The following is a 12,896-nucleotide window of genomic DNA, read 5'->3' on the forward strand; positions in this document are numbered from 1 at the left end:
TCAAAGTTATCACTCTCTAGTGTCAGTGTAGGGAAAATATAAACACGCAATTCAACAGATTTTGACTACTTTACGATTGTCAATGTGATCATTTATTCAAAGAACGTTCGTACGAGCACGTTTCCATCGAATTTACCGCGAAAATTTGTTTTATTGAGTAATATGAGTCAAACGTCAAATCTATAATATATCGATAAATCTTTTACGGAATCGAATGATTATGTCACCAAAAAACTCTACTTCACTATTTATAAAATAAATTTTAAAAAACTGCCACATAATATATTCATTTTTACAACGATATTAAAAATTTGTTTTGATTTTTCTTACTTCTCTATAAATATTTTAAACCAAATGTCAGATAATTGACATCGATCGATTTTAATCTATAAATGAGTTACTCCATATATATATATCAAGTAGTCGAGTTACAAAATGCTTAAGGTTAATAATTTCTGACAACTAATTTTTAGTTGTATTATTCAAAGCTACCTGTTGTTAGAATTTGGATATTATTAGAACAATATGCCGAAAGAACTATTTCGACACAAACTAATTCGGAATGTATCGATCTATTTTCCAAACAAAATTGTTTCATTTAAATAAAAGGTGAGATAATTGACAAGCATTATTTTGTCTATGGGTGAGATTATATTCTCAGGTAAGTTGTGGATCCTGGTTATGTAAACAAATACGACGTTGACGTGTTGACAGTTACGCAAACGTCTATTATACATTTAACGTCAAAAAAAACAAAGAAATGTAAATTACGACATGGCTGGTTTTCGAGATATAGACAAAGCTTTATTTCCAATAAAAAGTATTAACACGGTGGTACAACTATTTAAAAATCAATTAGAAAGTCCGTCAGAGCCTGATCTGGCGTTACTTTCAATTGTAGCGGGCGTAATCGAAAATTGTTTAACAAGCCGGTCTAATACCGCGCTTCAAATATCCGAACCAGTAGAACAAAATAATTTACCGATTTTAGAATTGAAAACAGTCGAAATTTTATACAACAAATTTCGAAGTATCATGTTTAATGCTATAGAACAAAATAAATCAAAATCGTTTGCTACCAGAGATCTCGTCAAGAAAGTATCAGATGTTATCTGGAATTCGTTAACGAGGAGTTACTATAAAGACAGAGCACATTTACAAAGTTTGTACAGCTATTTAAGCGGTAGTAAATTGGATTGTTTCGGGGTAGCTTTCGCCGTTGTAGCTGGTTGTCAATGTTTGGGTTATAATGACGTACATTTAGCGCTTTCCGAGGATCACGCTTGGGTTGTTTTCGGTGAAAATGGTACCGAAACGGCAGAAGTAACATGGCACGGTAAAGGAAACGAGGATAAAAGGGGACAGGAAATAGGCAAAGGTGTATCTGCGAGATCTTGGTTATATGTAAATAACAAACCGGTTATTTGTACTAGACATATGGAAGTTGCAGCTTTGGTTTCAGCTATAGATCCATCTTTGAATTCAACACATGATGCTTATGAAGTTGCTCTACTTCAGCAAGAACTATTGTGGTTACTATATGGTCTTGGTAAACTATTGATGTATTTACGTCGAAGAAGATATATTTTTTATCACTTTTTAGGACATTTAAAAAAATATCCAATGGCTATTGGAAATTTGGGTGATTTGGAAGAAATTTCTGCTACTGAAGGTAAAGTACCATGTAAATCTTTATTTGAAGAAGCTATTTATTCTGCAAGGACGTATTATAACAATCAACATGTGTATCCTTACACTTATCAAGGAGGCTACTTCTATCGTAACAAAATGTACGAGGAAGCATTTGAAAGTTGGGCAAATGCTAGTGACGTTATAAGATTGTAAGTATTTGTTTTTTGTTTCTATTTACCCCGTACATTTGTGTATGATGAAAAATATTCTAGATATAACTATTCGAGGGATGATGAGGAGATTTATAAAGAATTTCTTGAGATCGCGAATGAATTAATACCTCAAATTATGAAAACCGAAAGTTCCGGTTTTAGTGCTAACACAATTTTGAAAAAGTCGAAATGCTTCGCCGATTTGCTTCGATTTTACGATGGAATTTGTCAGTGGGAAGAGGGAAGTGCTACCCCGGTGTTACATATAGGATGGGCCAAACCTTTGGTCCTTACAATATCAAAATTCGATGCTGATGTTAGGGCTCAGGTAAATCTATTTAAACTTTAAATAAATATCTACTTTCTGTATATTTTCGATATCTTTCACCTGTTTAACTGTAATTGAATAATTTTCCCCTTGATTCATCAACTTTTTGGGGTATTTTTAAAACAATGTTCATAAATATTACGTTTAAAAAAATCATCAAGAAAAAAATGATTTGTAAATAATTCTGGTGATCTGGGAGGATATTTCATGGCACTACTTCAAGTAATAATATTTGTCAGCATTTATTACAATTTTGTATTAGTTTTTTTAAGAATTATAGGAATATCAAGGTAAAATATTTCAAATTAATAACAATTTAGCTAGTAAATTGTAATAAATTTAATTGATGGCTTTACTTTACAACATTAAAAAAATATTGAGGCTGTTTAGAAAAAAATATCAAAAAAAATTATTTATAAATAAATCTGGTGGTCTCAAAGGCCTTTCCATGGTACTACTTCAAATAATAACACTTGAAACAGCATCTAATGTTAAATTCATTGTACTAAATGTAGTTTTTTTTCAATATCATTATTAGCACCATTGAAAAAGGACCTAAACCTAGTGGACTACCAGATTCAATAGAATTTTAACCTAACTTGAAATAATTTTATGTTTTTAAAGGTGAATATTGTCTGTGATAAGTCTGAAGAAGACAAATTAAAAAAAAATGGTTCATATTTTAATAACAATAATAATAATAATTATGAGAAGGAGAACGGATCTGCTAATACCGATCTAGTTGTAAATAGTACAAAACAAACTGGAGAAAAGGATAAATCGCCTTTTCATCCTAGTATAGAAGCATTAACAGCTGCATGTTCAGAGAAAATATTAAATCCTGAGTATCTGTTACAAGGTGACGGTTCACCATTTGTAGGTAAGGTCACTATTGTACTTTTCAGTATATTTCGATTGATATTTTTTGGAAATACACAGGTGGTGATTACCCTGATGTCTCACCCTCAAATTCCCCGCAAGAATCCACAGAAAAACTCAACGGAGGACCTAGTACTTCGAAAGAAGTACCAATAGATGAACATTCACAGGATGTAAGACCTACGGTGGTCCTTCACAGTCAAAAAATGAAGCAGCTGAAAGATTTGTTGTTGGCTGAAAAACTAAATACGCAAGCCATATCTCTTCACCTGACGGCACAATCACAGGTGCAGGTGGGTAAGAAAGGTAGAGGAGAAGGTGATCATGTCAGGCCTAAGCGAGCACGTAGGGAATAAGTTGTAAGGAAAAGGGTGAGAGCAACAAGGTACTTAATATATTGTAAAAGTGAATTTTTTTTGTTAATTTATTTTTTTATGCGAAAAATGTCTTTTTTTTTGTTATTGTTTGTTGAATGGTAGATATCGAGGGATTCACTTACTTGTGACCATGAAGTTGATGTAATGTGGAAAACTTTTTTATTATTAAGTTTAGGGAAAAAATTATTCTTGATAAAACGTTCTGCTTGCTTTAAAATATAATACACAATAGGTAGATATCAAATTTTTTCAGTCGCATACGAGGTATGTCAAAAAATATGAAATTTACTTTATATCTGTCCCCAAATTTTGAAACAATGTCTATCTTTTTTATTATTAATTTTAAGAAAAAAAGTTATTCTTGATAAAACGTTCTGATTGCTTTAAAATATAATATACAATAGGTAAATATCAAATTTTTTCAGTCGCATACGAGGTATGTCAAAAAATATGAAATTTACTTTATATTTGTCCCCAAATTTTGAAACAATATCTATCTTTTCTATTATTAATTTTAAGAAAAAAAGTTATTCTTGATAAAACGTTCTGCTTGCTTTAAAATATAAAACACAATAGGTAGATATCAAATTTTTTCAGTCATATACGAGGTATGTCAAAAAACATGAAATTTACTTAGAAATAAAATACTTTTATTATTTGTTAAAATATTCGAAATTTTTATTAAAAAGAGTTAATTGAAACCTAAATTTACGTTAAATACATCGATTTACTTTGAGAATTTTAGTCATTTTTTGATAACTGTCTAATTTTGAACTAAAATGTGTCATTATAGTAAAAAAATTATTTTCTCAATTTAAAAACATATTTTGAGGTGAATTTTAGTACTGATCATTGTTTTTTTCAACAAAATTCTATATTAAAAATATAAAATTCATATTTTTTTCAAAAATCTCAGAATTAATTAAAAATAATTTAAAATCTGATGATCAGTTTTAAGATTTTATCATACAAAACGTTTTATCAAAATTAATTTTTGTTTTCACATTAATAAAAAGTTTTTCGCGTGGTATCAACTCAAGGGGACATATTTTATATTTTTATTTATTTAATTATGGAATATATGTTACAAAATACCCCCTCCCCATACGGATAACTTTTTTATTATTAATTTTAGGAAAAAAAAATTCTTTATAAAACGTTCTAAATATTCTAAAAATTAAAATACAATAATCAGAAAAGAAATTTTTCGAATCGTATACGAGGTATGTCAAAAAATATGAACATCAAATCGAAAAGTATGTTTTTATTCATTAAAATCAAAAAATTCTTTTTAATAAATTGATTAGAACTAAAAAACTACATTAAATTAAGTATTCACATAATGTTTTTTATAAAAAATTTTGTTATTAATAATATTACGAAATTACTCATATTTTTTGACATAACTTGTATACTATTAAAAAAATTGCAAATCTGATGATTGTATTTTATATTTTAGATCACGTATAACGTTTTATAAAGAATCAATTTTTTTGTTAAAATTAATAGTAACAAAATTATCCACTTAATTCCAATTCAACGAGACGTACTGTACATTTTTATTTATTTAATTATAAAAGAGATGCTGGTTTTCTCTTTAATAAATTTGTACATCTAATAATTGAATTTTCAACTATTTGTATAACTTTATTTCCCATATTTGACCATAGAAAACGTTTCGACTGTTCGGATTATCATCTTCAGTATTACAATTGATATTATTGACCAATTTGTACTATATTCGTATATATAGTATTATTATTGGTAATTCTTCGGTATCTATGATTCGTTGTTTGAACATCTAATTAAAAAAAAAACTTGTAGAATAGACAACTATTTTTTGACATATTAAAATTGTTGATTTATATTATGTATTTAATAACAAAAAAATCAACAGTTTTTCTTATATATTGGTACAAAGAAAAACATAATGCAGGGCATTAGAATAAAAAAAATCAAAAAGGATATTTTACCTACAGTTATATACAAGGTGTTTATCGAAAGACGTTCTTTATCGGATGGACATCCTGTACATCACAATAATATAGAAGTTAGCTCTATATATATAAATAGGTGAAATTTTTCATCAAATATTTGATGTGATCGCACTTTTTTTAATAAAATAATTATTTTTTAACTTGCCATTTTTAGCCGATAACCTCAATTTCATATATTTTTTTTTGATAATAGCGAACAGTATTATTATGATTTTTAAGAACTGATTAACTCTCGTTATTTAATTTAAGTTTAAGCTATAGTTGCGTAAACCCATTGAATGGATGGTAAGGGTGCAACGGGTAAAGTGCCATCATAGTTGGTATCCCTTTTCCATATATGTTTCCATTAATTCCTATCCCGTATCTTATATTTTATTCCTTTCCATTTAATCCTTCCCTTTCTTCTGTCTCTCCAGCTCATCCTCATATGTTCGGTATTAATCGTTCTCCTTCTACACTGATACAAATAGACATATATACATATTGACATTTGACAATTACAAGATTATTTACAATACCAATACATATTGACACGTATACACAGTCACAGTTGACAATTATACATTATCTGCAATACCAACACATATTGACATATATACACACACTGACATTTGACAAATGTACACTATTACACATTGACTTATGTACATTCAGAGACAATTGACGAATCTACATTTTTATGGAACATTGGTACATATTGACAAATAAATTTAGACATTTTTGTATGTTTTTGATGATTAATCGTCTTTATTGACATATGTACACAGTGACAGTTGACAGTTATATATTTCTCTGCAATACTAATACATATTGACATATATACACTCAGAAACGTTTGACAAATGCGCGTTTATCTTCAATCCTGGCATGTATTGACATATATTTATATAGACATATGACAAGTTGACATTTATATGTAACATTTGTACATATTGACATTTGACAATTGTACATTTATATAAAACTTTGGTATATATTGACACATATACACACATAGATATTTGACAGTTGTACATTTATCGATACCATTTATTCAAATTTTTTTTTTTTTATATTTTTTAAATATGATGGATGTACCCACCCTTTGTACAGTTTATGTACTATCTATATACGGGATGTCGTCGAAAATGATATTCAATTCTCATTACGATGACTGCAACGTGGTGGTTACAATTTTATTTTATATGATATAGGTTAGGTTATACCAGTGATTTTATCATCTAACCGTTGCACATCTTACCAATAAATCTAACAATAATTATTTATATATATATTGAAATAATACTGTTGTAACTTATTTTTTCGCAATAATATTAAGTGTCACTTTCATTTTGTGATGGTCGGTCGTTTATAATTGATCGATATTTTTATTTTCGATTTGCAATTTAAATTTTATGAGATTTTAATTATGTCACGTGCGTATAACTTGAAGTTGGCTAAGAAAAACGTCAGGCGTAGGACACTTATGATTTTTTGATATCAATCAAATGTCAGCTATGGAACGTTTTATAATTTTTTTATGTCAGCCATGGAACCGTCAGTCATTGTCCGTCTTGGAACATTTAATGTCGGTTATGGAACATTTTTAATTATTTGCTGTCAATCTAAATCAGTCATAGAACTTTTTATATTTTTTTTCTGTCAGTGTCAGTTATGGCAACATTTTATAACTTTCAGCTGTCAGTCAATGTCAGTCATAGACCTTTTTATATTTTTTTCTGTCAGTGTCAGTTATGGCAACATTTTATAACTTTCAGCTGTCAATCAATGTCAATCATGGAACATTTGATAACTTTCAGCTGTCAATCATGAAACGCTTTATACAAACTAATTTGTGGAATTATTTGATTCGAAATTAACCTTATAACATGAGATTAAGTAGATTTTGACAGTTTCCTTCATTTTATAACTAATAATTATAACCAAAAATCGATTATAGTTAATTTCAATGTAACTAATGTGATAGTAACATCATTTTATAAACGACCGATTCCGTTTTGACTAGCACTTTATATACATACATATACACTTTGTGCTTGTAGCAATTTTTTTATGCACCTCGTTCGTTAGAAGGATGACGTTTCTTCACTTATTTTATTATTATTATTTTTTTAGTCGTTAAGTGGTAATTGTTATACATTCCGATGTGATTAGATCACGTAGTAGTGTATGTTTAGGTTGTTGAATGCATATAAATCTTTTATTGTATCTTGAGACTTTACAAGAAACTACAAGCAGAAAATGCGGTAAAAGTATCCAAACTAAATAGTGTTAAATCGACAGGAACTTGATTTAGTTCATTCGAACTAATTGGAAATTAAATCCTTGACTCGTTTGGATGCTATTAATTTGGTTCATTCGGACTAATTCAAAATGTCAAGAGGTATTTGGACGTAGACGGTTCGGTTCATTTGAACTACTTGAATATTTTGAGTTAATTTGGTTCATATGAACTACTTGATGATACATTTTGAAAGTCAAATCGATGTAGCGCGATTGGTTAATTTGAACTACTTGAAAATCTATTTTTACAGTCAGTTGATTCAGACGGTTCATTTGAACTAATCGAGGACCGATTTTTTTTTTTGAGTAAGTTGTATAGGGATAGGTCCGTTCATTTGAAGATTTTAAGTTAGTTTGATGCAAAGGGTATAGATCATTTGAACTACTTGCAGATCAATGTAAAAACTAAATTTGTTGCAGACGGTTTGGTCCATTTGAACTAATTATAGATCGATTTCGAGAGTTTGGTTCATTTGAACTATTTGAAGATACATTTTAAAAGTCAGTTTGATGTAGACTGTTTTGGTTTATTTGAACTACTTGAATATTCTGAGTTAGTTTGATGCAGACGGGATGGTTCATTTGAACTACTTGACGATACATTTTAAAAGTCAGTTTGATGCAGACTGTTTTGGTTTATTTGAACTACTTGAATATTCTGAGTTAGTTTGATGCAGACGGTTTGGTTCATTTGAACTAATTAGATATCGAGATCAAGAATCAGTTTGATGCAGACGGTGTAGTTCATTTGAATTATTTGCAGATCGATTTCGAGAGTTAGTTGCAATTAATTTTGTTCATTAGAACCAATTAAATATCGATCTAATGATTCAGTTGTATAAGGATAGTTGTGGGTTCATTTGAACTACTCAAAGAGTGTCTTGAACCAGTTACATGGTTCATATGAACTAATCAAAGTTTCTTTCTAGTAATTTTTTCCATGGTGTATAATATTCAACTTTATTCACGTTGTCTTCGTTCATTTCTTTCTAAGTATTTGTAATATAGTCAAATTACAGATCCGGCATAGCCCGAAACGTTCCAAATAATCAATTTTCTTTTATAATAAATATTATAGAGACTTGCGAGTTTCTTGTAACGTCCATTAGCGAAGTTGATCTGAAATATGTCGATCTTTGCATAGTTTTTTCGTGCTATTTATTATTATATGTTAATTGGATCTCGTTAGCCATTTAATTTCCACTTTGACAACCGATAAATTGAAAAAATAATTGATATATTTTCACTTTTTCCATGGAAAAAAATTATTTCTCAATAAATTTTTAGTCGAATACAACAATAGTTTCCTCGTATATATATAATTTTTTTATAACGAGATAAATTAACATAAATTGCCGTTACCTCATAAATAAGAGTCGTATTTTATGCTGATTGAATATGTAATATATAAAAAATGTCGATGGTTTTCCTCACAATGATAAAATATCGACCGGTTTCGATTTTATTGGGACTCTTCAGCATAGGGTAACGAAATTTTCATAATTTAGTCGTTTTTTCTTTTATATACGAGCCAAAATTGATGTTGCAGTGATATCTGGTCGATTACTATATTATGTTTCGAAGAAAATTAAATTTTTCAATCAGAAAAATGTTGTCTCTGAAGTTTCTGAACGATTTTTATGATTCACAGTAACAATTTTCGTTTTTCTCTGTTTAATAACCTCGTTCGATGAAAATATCAGTCCTGTGGGACAAATTTTTAGGTTAGGATACAGTAAAAAGTCACTATGAACCGGATCTGATTTATACGGTGTGTGGTTAATCAATTTTTAAAGTTTCCACTCTCAAATTGATTTAACGAGTATGAATGCAATAGAAGTCTACCTCGTTACTTTACAATAATAAAATATCGACCGGTTTTGATCTTATTGGGACTGTTGAGCACAGGGGAACGAAATTTTTACAATTTAGCCGTAAATGTCAAATAACAATAGAGTCTCAGCTTTTTTTCAGTCTTAATATCGAGTTTGGAAACTTTTAAGACAATCCTCGTATATATCATGGAATAATAATTTTTTTTTATTAAATTCAATCAGCATTTCTAATCAAAAATACCTAATTTTTTCGCTTATTTACAATTTACTGTGGGTTGAAGTGTAAATATTAGTAATATACTGCTCTACATAAAATATAGGGTAACCAAGTCTGAAAAAACAAGTTTCGGTTAATCGTTGTGTTATTTTGGACTTGAATTGACGTAATACATTCAAAATCATAAATAAAACTATAAAAATAAATGTTAAAATAACGATTTAGTGAATATGTTTCAAATATCCGATTTTATTTTTGTATTTTGGAGACTAGACAATATTGTAATTGTTAGTTATGACCGATCGTAAAATTTTCGTTTTAGACGGAACAGAATGGTGTAAAATTCAAATGGAATTTTTTATATTTGAAACAGTTTTTTCAATTAACGATGGCTCTTGATAATATAAACATCTTGATCGAGTACACAGTCACCTTTTGCGAAAGGGAAAACCAAGGATCGTTGTTAATTGAAGTACCTGTATATTTGATCCATTTTACCGTATTTGTACTGTGTATTTTGACTTATTAGGCCATTTTAACAACTCTTAGTTTGAATTCAGTCCCCTTGGTGAGCAGAATAGTGGGTGCCCCGTATGATAGGCCAGCCGTACCCCGTTTAACATTACCAAAGGCTGATGTCCTTTAGAAACCCAGTCTAAAATACCTTAATTAGTTGTTTTTGTTAATATGTGATCCCTTTTTTCATTTTTATGATGAATTTTTCATTTATACAAGTTGTAACTCCTCAAATGAGTCTAAAAATACTACAATCAGTACTTTTTCTTCATTATTCATCATTTGGGTACAATTTTTTCACTTTTACAAAGAATCTTGTACGTCTGCCAGTTGTAACTCTTCAAATGACTCTAAAAATACTACATTCAGTACTTCATCTGTAGTATTTGTGATTTCGATTCACTTTTTCCACTTTTATGAAGAATCTATTGTTCATATCATGATCATTTGACTGTATTACTATAATCAGTTATCATCCATAAAAAACTTTCAAGGGATTTCGAATTTTTGCAACCAACTCATCTATAAATTCCCTAGGTGTTTTAATGTCCTTTTTCAAGTCAAAATATAACGTTACAACAACTATTCATGTACAAATCTTTTATTTATCAAATTTTAAAAATAATTTAATCGTTCTGTTAGGTATGATGGAAAAGGAACAATTCTCCAATTGAATAGATTTTTTTTTAGTGTAAGTAATTGTAATATTTATAAAAGAACGTGATTATCAAGTTTTGAATTTACCTTGCAAAAAGATCTTTTAAATTATGAAAATTGAAATACTTGATCGTATTTTGAAATTTTAAAGTTTAAGGCTTCTTATCCAACTCGCTCTTCATGAAAAACAACTTAGGGAATGTAGTTTGAAACAATTTTATTTATTTTTTATTTTCACACATCTCGATTATTATTTCCATATATTCTTATTATATTAATAACCCTTTTTTGTAATTTCCTTTGCATCAATAATTTTACGACCATTTTGTTTATCCCTAACTAAGAACACAAAACGCAAAAATATATAACGTCCGTTTCCATCGACGTTCACACCGTAACTACTCTAGTTATGCTCTTGGATCTAATTCCGATTCAGTTAAGGAGTAATCGATGCGCACTTTTAAAATTTTCGTTCTGTGTTCACGGATCACATCGATTTCGTTAATTATTGATTGCGATTTAGTTAATCATTGATTATGGATAAACATTAGCAGTTCCATAGAGAAAGCGAAACAGAAGATGAGAATTCGTTGACTAGTAGAGGGAGATAGAAAGTGATAAATCGATGCTTTGTCTCGTCCAATAGTACAATTTCATTTATATGCCTCTCTATCTTCCATATCGTTACAAACTAATTCTCGCGAACTAAGCTTTTGATACACTGCAAAAAATAATCATCCATTTCGTGCAATAGATGTTATATATACACGTTTTAAGTGTAGTGAAAACTTTTTTACTGTTATTTTTTAAAGAAAATGATGACATTCGTGTGATGGTATAATTTTGTTGTTTAAAAACGAAGTAGATTGGTTTAAAAGCGTTATTTTTCAGTATTACGTCATTATATACTACATTTCTAATATATGAAGTGTTTAGAGTGATTTGACTGAATATATATACAGGGTAAAGTGGTCCACGAGTGTGTAATTTATATTATTGAATATGTTTTTTTAATATATTGTCAGTATATTTGTTCCTTTTTCATTTTTGTACCATTGAAAAAAAAATGAAGCAGCAAAATTTTAGATGTTATTGTAGTCTGTGATGAAATAAGGGTGACTAACGTATTTATTGATTATACTTGTAGAATAGAAATATTAAGTATTATTGACACACGTATTTTTCTAACAAAAAAAAAATATAAGAATCTTCCATTTAATGACTAGCCAAAGAACAAATTTTCAAATTAAAAAGTGAAAAAACAAATGGTAGTAGGATAATACATATCGGAATAGGGGGAGAATATGAAAAAAATGAAGAGAATAATAATTTACGGTCGATCTGAGGTCGGGAAATGAAAGTGGGTGAGGTTTTAAGGGTGAAAAACGATTTATGTTGAAAGTATGAGTCATATGGAAAAAAGTTGTAGGTAATTTTCCTAGAAATTTTCTTATCGTACGAAATTTGGTGAAAACTTTTCTCTTCAGCTTTTTTCCATAAAACTTGTAGTTTCACCACAAATTGAATTAAACAGTTTTTTACCCTCAAAAAATCACCCTATTCCATTTACCATCTTCAAAACGCCAGTAAATTATTTTTCTTAAATTCTCTTCCTTTCCCAATGAGTTTCATCCTATTATTTTGTTTTAAAAAATTTTCAACTCTGTCTATATTTTAGACAATTTAATTTTAATGTTTGTTCATTGACTGGCCTAAATTTTATTTGTTAATGTTAAATTATTATGAGAAGTTTAACTTTGAAGTTTGGAAAATGATTGTATAAGTATTGTTAATATTTAGTAGGTTTTCTTGAATATGTACAACACTTTTAGATTAATTCTAATTCATTTATTGCGTGTATACAGGTAGAACTTTACATAAATATGTGTATTTTCTCGCCCACTATCAATAATAAAATAATCCGTAATTTTTTTTGTTTTTATTTAAACCCTATATCAGAGGT

General features: G+C 28.8%; 1 protein-coding gene across 1 annotated transcript; it reads left to right on the forward strand.

Annotated features, from left to right (window-relative positions):
- The first annotated feature begins 681 nt into the window (after positions 1 to 681).
- On the forward strand, positions 682 to 12,862 carry LOC130901517 (menin). The gene is made up of 5 exons (XM_057812963.1): positions 682 to 1,549; positions 1,604 to 1,841; positions 1,905 to 2,172; positions 2,797 to 3,052; positions 3,112 to 12,862. The coding sequence occupies exons 1-5, from the start codon at positions 775 to 777 to the stop codon at positions 3,405 to 3,407; spliced, it is 1,833 nt and encodes a 610-aa protein (XP_057668946.1). The 5' UTR covers positions 682 to 774; the 3' UTR covers positions 3,408 to 12,862.
- Positions 12,863 to 12,896: the final 34 nt, after the last annotated feature.

Source organism: Diorhabda carinulata, chromosome X (genome assembly GCF_026250575.1).
Source record: "Diorhabda carinulata isolate Delta chromosome X, icDioCari1.1, whole genome shotgun sequence".
NCBI lineage: Eukaryota > Metazoa > Arthropoda > Insecta > Coleoptera > Chrysomelidae > Diorhabda > Diorhabda carinulata.

Excerpts from the sequence above, each read along its gene's own strand:
- LOC130901517 (XM_057812963.1), top strand. The coding sequence starts at position 775 with ATGGCTGGTTTTCGAGATATAGACAAAGCTTTATTTCCAATAAAAAGT. Across the intron at positions 1,550-1,603 it reads GTGGTTACTATATGGTCTTG|GACATTTAAAAAAATATCCA; the intron begins GTAAACTATTGA and ends ATCACTTTTTAG. Across the intron at positions 3,053-3,111 it reads TGACGGTTCACCATTTGTAG|GTGGTGATTACCCTGATGTC; the intron begins GTAAGGTCACTA and ends GGAAATACACAG.